Below are 4,398 nucleotides of genomic sequence, written 5' to 3'. Positions count from 1 at the left end.
GATCTGAATCTAAGGGTCATTGCTTAAAAGTCTTGAGATGCTGCTGCTTGTCTCTATGAATTCTGCAACAAAATATGGTTCTGGGGTTCTAAAATGTCCCTTCTGGTAGCAGGATCTTATAGGGATCTAGATAAGAAACCTGCTAGGAATTCCTGCCTATGACTTAAAAACTGCCCAATTAATTGGAAAGGGCTACAATAAAAATTCTTACCCTGTTTTAATGTTCACAAAACTGAGGCATTAGTGTCTCCTAAAAGATGAAACATAGTTATAAAAAAACTGACCTTTAAGACGATGATACAGAAAAAGATCACCAGAACAGTGAACAGAAGACAGCTTGAATCAAGGGAAAGGAGATCATCTTTGTATGGGAATTCTGGCTAGAAAACAAAATAGGAATGTTAAATCATATATATGACTAAAACACATTCAAAGAATTATTCCATACACATAAGTTATTCCACTGTTCTGTCTTCATTTCTGAATCAATTGTGTAGAGAATTTAGATGAAACAACAAACAGTTTAATAAAAAAAATCAAAGTCCATTAGAAGGAAATTTCTATTTTGGAACCAGTCAAAGCAGATCTGGATAAGTCTCCCAGTATCATTCAATGTGGTATAAACTCTGGACTATAGGATCACAAGACCAAAGGAAGTAACCACATTTATTTTCAATGGAGGAAATTTATCAGGAGGAAATAAATTCTTGATTAAAAAGTGCTGCTCCCAAACTGCCAACTTGGCAGGTGTTATGTGGATGGGGTTCCAAATAGCAAATAATCCAACACATTACACTGTCTCACACACTTCATGTTTAGAACAGTTTTCTTAGATACTTACTAGCTGATCCAGATAGTCCTTTATTCTTGGAAGATATGTTAGAGAACTTATAGCCACTAAACAGCTGAGAACAAAGTCAAAAAGCTGGTAACAGAGGAAAGGAATCAGCCAGCCAACCCGATGCTAAAAAGACAAAATAAGAAGTATTTGTGATACTTAAACAAGACAAGTATACAAGTTTAGTGCCAAGAGTCATTAATACATTTACATATACTTACAGCAATTGCTCCATACACCATCATAGCACTGATTGTGAACAAGAGGAGTGAGATGGCAAAGAGAACACATGCATTTTCTGGTGGGGCAAAAAAATCAAAATGTTAGAATTAAAAGGATATTTAAAAATACAACACTGTATTTGCAATCTATTAAAAGCTAGTATTTATTCACCACCACAAATGACAAGAACACTGTGATCTAGAAAGTAGTAGTAACCATAAATACTGGAAGTTCTTATAGAAAAAGAAATAAATAAAGTAAAGTAAAATTATGGGGAATACTGGGTGCACACTGTGTGACCCTAAGGCTATCATGGGAGTTTCTTGGCAAGTTTCTTCAGAGAGGGTTTGCCATTGCCATCTCCTGAGGCTGAGAGAGTGACTTGAACATGATCACCCAGTGGGTTTCCATGGCTGAGCGGAGATTTGAATCCTGGCCTCCAAAGTCATAGTCCAACACTCAAACCACTACACCAAAATATACAGATTTTACTAATTTTTCCAATTAGAAATTATTCTTGTAGCCAGTCCTCTCTTAACTCATGTTTTCCACTTTTCTTATGATAAATAAAATAAGCGTTACTAACTATCCTGTCACTTGGGTGAACCTGTGACATTGATTTTCAGTACAGTTTGTGAACTTGATAACTTCAACAAACATAGCAGAGATCAAGACATGTCCCCTCCCCTACTGGTAAAACTTGAGAGTAGCTCAACTGAAGAAAATATACTAAGACAGAAGCAATAACTGTGAAGTTGTCTAACAGCATATAAAACAACATGTAGAGATTTCATTGTGGAGAATGTCTTATTCTTAGCTGACACCCTTCATCCCATTGCTAATTACAAGATTATGCAAAAGCAGCATTATTAATAGACATACATACTAATTTGACAGGTATAATTGTGATAACGTATCTTTTTACCATGTATACTCAACTATAAGTTGACCTCATATATAAGTTGAGGGAAGGCTTTAGGGCCAAAATCATGGTTTCTGGCATGACGCGTGGATAAGTCGAGGGTAAAACTTAGGGACATGTAACAAAGGATCTAAAGTAGTGGTTCTCAATCTGTGGGTCATGACCCCCTTGGGGATCAAATAACCCTTTCACAGGGGTCACCTAAGACCATCAGAAAACACATATTTCTGATGGTCTTAGGAACTGAGATGAAAATAATTTCATGGTTGGGGGTCACCACAACATGAGGAACTGTATTAAAGGGTCGCAGCATTAGGAAGGTTGAGAACCACTGATCTAAAGGACAAGACAAAAGGAAAATACCACTGCCCTCTCTATCAAACATTACTTCCCTGGTGCTGGAGAAGAAGGTTTAACATTGGACTGAAAAGGGAAGGAAAGTGGCGGGAAATGGGGTGCTCCATGGTCAGAAAGATCTAGAGGAAAATGGGGAGGGTAGGTTTTAACATTTGATTGAAAGGAAAATCACATCTTTCACCTCTTTCAGAAATCACTGCCAATGCACCGAAAGTGGGGCATCAGGACAGAGCTTCTATCAAGATCTTTCTAAGCAGTATTATTGTTCTGACTCATATCTACGTCGACCCAGGATTTTAGGGTCAATTTTGGGGCATACATTTTTTGACTTATAGTCAAGTATATGCATAAGTCTTTGGTTTTGCTAAACACTAGTAATTTTTTTAAAATGCCATCATGCTTCTACACAAGTTATTCCATGTAATACAGTGCACCCACATAATACGCGGATGTATTATACGCGGCTTTCAGCATATGCTGAAAGCTGCGCAAGAGCGCGCGGGGCGGCACGTCCCATTCAGATGAATGGGGCGCGTGCCCATGGTGCGTGCCCATCCCTGCATGCACGAGCCCCATTACCTTCAATGGGGCTTTAAGCATAAGCTTTTTTTGTGCCGGGGGGGGGGGGGGGGGTCCGGAACAGATCCCCCATGTTAAAAAAAGGTACACTGTATATGGATGTACACTGACAGGTGTTTGATGTGCTGAAAAGTAAATGTTGGGACTCACTATGATATATTTATTTTCTGAAATAGCTGGATAAATATCCTTAGATGGCTCCTTCCACTTGTTTGCACAGGCAGGAATATGCAAGTTAGACTTGAAGTGCACTCCCTGATGGAGATACCACTACAGATAGAACCTACAGACAGAACCTATGGCCCCAGCACAGGAGATAAAAACGAGGCAAGAAAATATCTCCCAGAATCCCAAAGGTTACAATTCAGTCATATTAACAAATGAATGAATGAATGAATGAATGATTAAAACCATATAACATTAGTTATAGGTTAGACATACAGTATACCCAACAATCTGTAACTGTCAATCTGTAATTCCTGATGCCTATCTAGCAATGTAAACTAATCACTCAAGGGAGGAAGGATATTCCACATCCATTGGAGAAAATATACACTGCCATGTAAGTTATAAGATTTATTTCTGCACTAATTGAAACTTCTCTGTATTTTTCACCACTAGTACCACTGGTTCCCAGGATTAGATTAACCAACTTGTTAAGGGCTGGTTTACATGCCCCCTTTCAAAATATCTAGGTCATTGGTGAAAAGATATAAATCAAATTAATGTTCAAGGATGAACAGCATACCCTTCTGTGAATTTCGTACTGAACTTAGACAGAGATCTGCTCATCTGAGAAGGCAATGTAATCCATTTTGAATTGTCATCATCTCCTGATAAGGCTATCTGAGTGCTAGAGAGAAATGGAATAATATCTGGCTCACAGATGTGCTGGAACCCATGAAGTCTTGGAATTGCTCACTCATCTAAAATGTACTCTGTTAGATTTTGCAACCCATCAGAAGAAAATGCGGCCCAGAAAAAATAACAGGCAACGTGGATTTCACCCCACCCCCCTTTTTTGGCAATGCATGAAATCCAACAAATACTTGAGCAGGAATGATGAATACTGCTTTATTAAGTCACCTACATTCTTTCAGAAAGCAAGCCCAAAGATCATGTGCATTCCCTGTATTTCAAAAGGAATATTTGCCAAAGAAAAAGCTAAACTAATCAGTTTCTGCCATAACACAAGCAGGGAGAATTATAGCTAACTTGCAATAGTAATCAGGGGCAGAAATTGTAGCTAACATACATAAATCTCCATTCTGTTACAGTGCAATTTCCACTAATTTTTAGGTCAGAGACTTAGAAATGCTATAAAAAGATAGAATGCCCATGCCTAATAATGGCTAACACTGAGGTTATCCAAAGTTCAAGAGACAGCAAATCTATGCCCATTTATACTGGCAGATCTAGGAGCAAATTTTTTGACTTTGGGATCCTCCAGAGGGCACACAGTTTGACCCCCGCCCCCCCC

General features: G+C 38.5%; 1 protein-coding gene across 1 annotated transcript in view; it reads right to left on the bottom strand.

Annotated features, from left to right (window-relative positions):
* Window positions 1-224: 224 nt before the first annotated feature.
* LOC121925473 (lysosomal-associated transmembrane protein 4A-like) overlaps window positions 225-4,398 on the bottom strand; it is an 18,669-nt gene continuing 14,495 nt past the window's right edge. Inside the window, exons 2-4 of the mRNA XM_042457662.1 lie at window positions 1,060-1,150; window positions 842-964; window positions 225-380 (exon numbers count right to left, since the gene is read on the bottom strand). Of these exons, the coding sequence (XP_042313596.1) occupies window positions 225-380; window positions 842-964; window positions 1,060-1,150 (370 nt within the window). The remainder of the gene's footprint in view (window positions 381-841; window positions 965-1,059; window positions 1,151-4,398) is intronic.

This window comes from Sceloporus undulatus, chromosome 1 (assembly GCF_019175285.1).
Source record: "Sceloporus undulatus isolate JIND9_A2432 ecotype Alabama chromosome 1, SceUnd_v1.1, whole genome shotgun sequence".
Classification (NCBI taxonomy): Eukaryota; Metazoa; Chordata; class Lepidosauria; order Squamata; family Phrynosomatidae; genus Sceloporus; species Sceloporus undulatus.
Note: the sequence above shows the minus strand (reverse complement) of the source record. Positions and strands in the feature narration are given on the sequence as shown.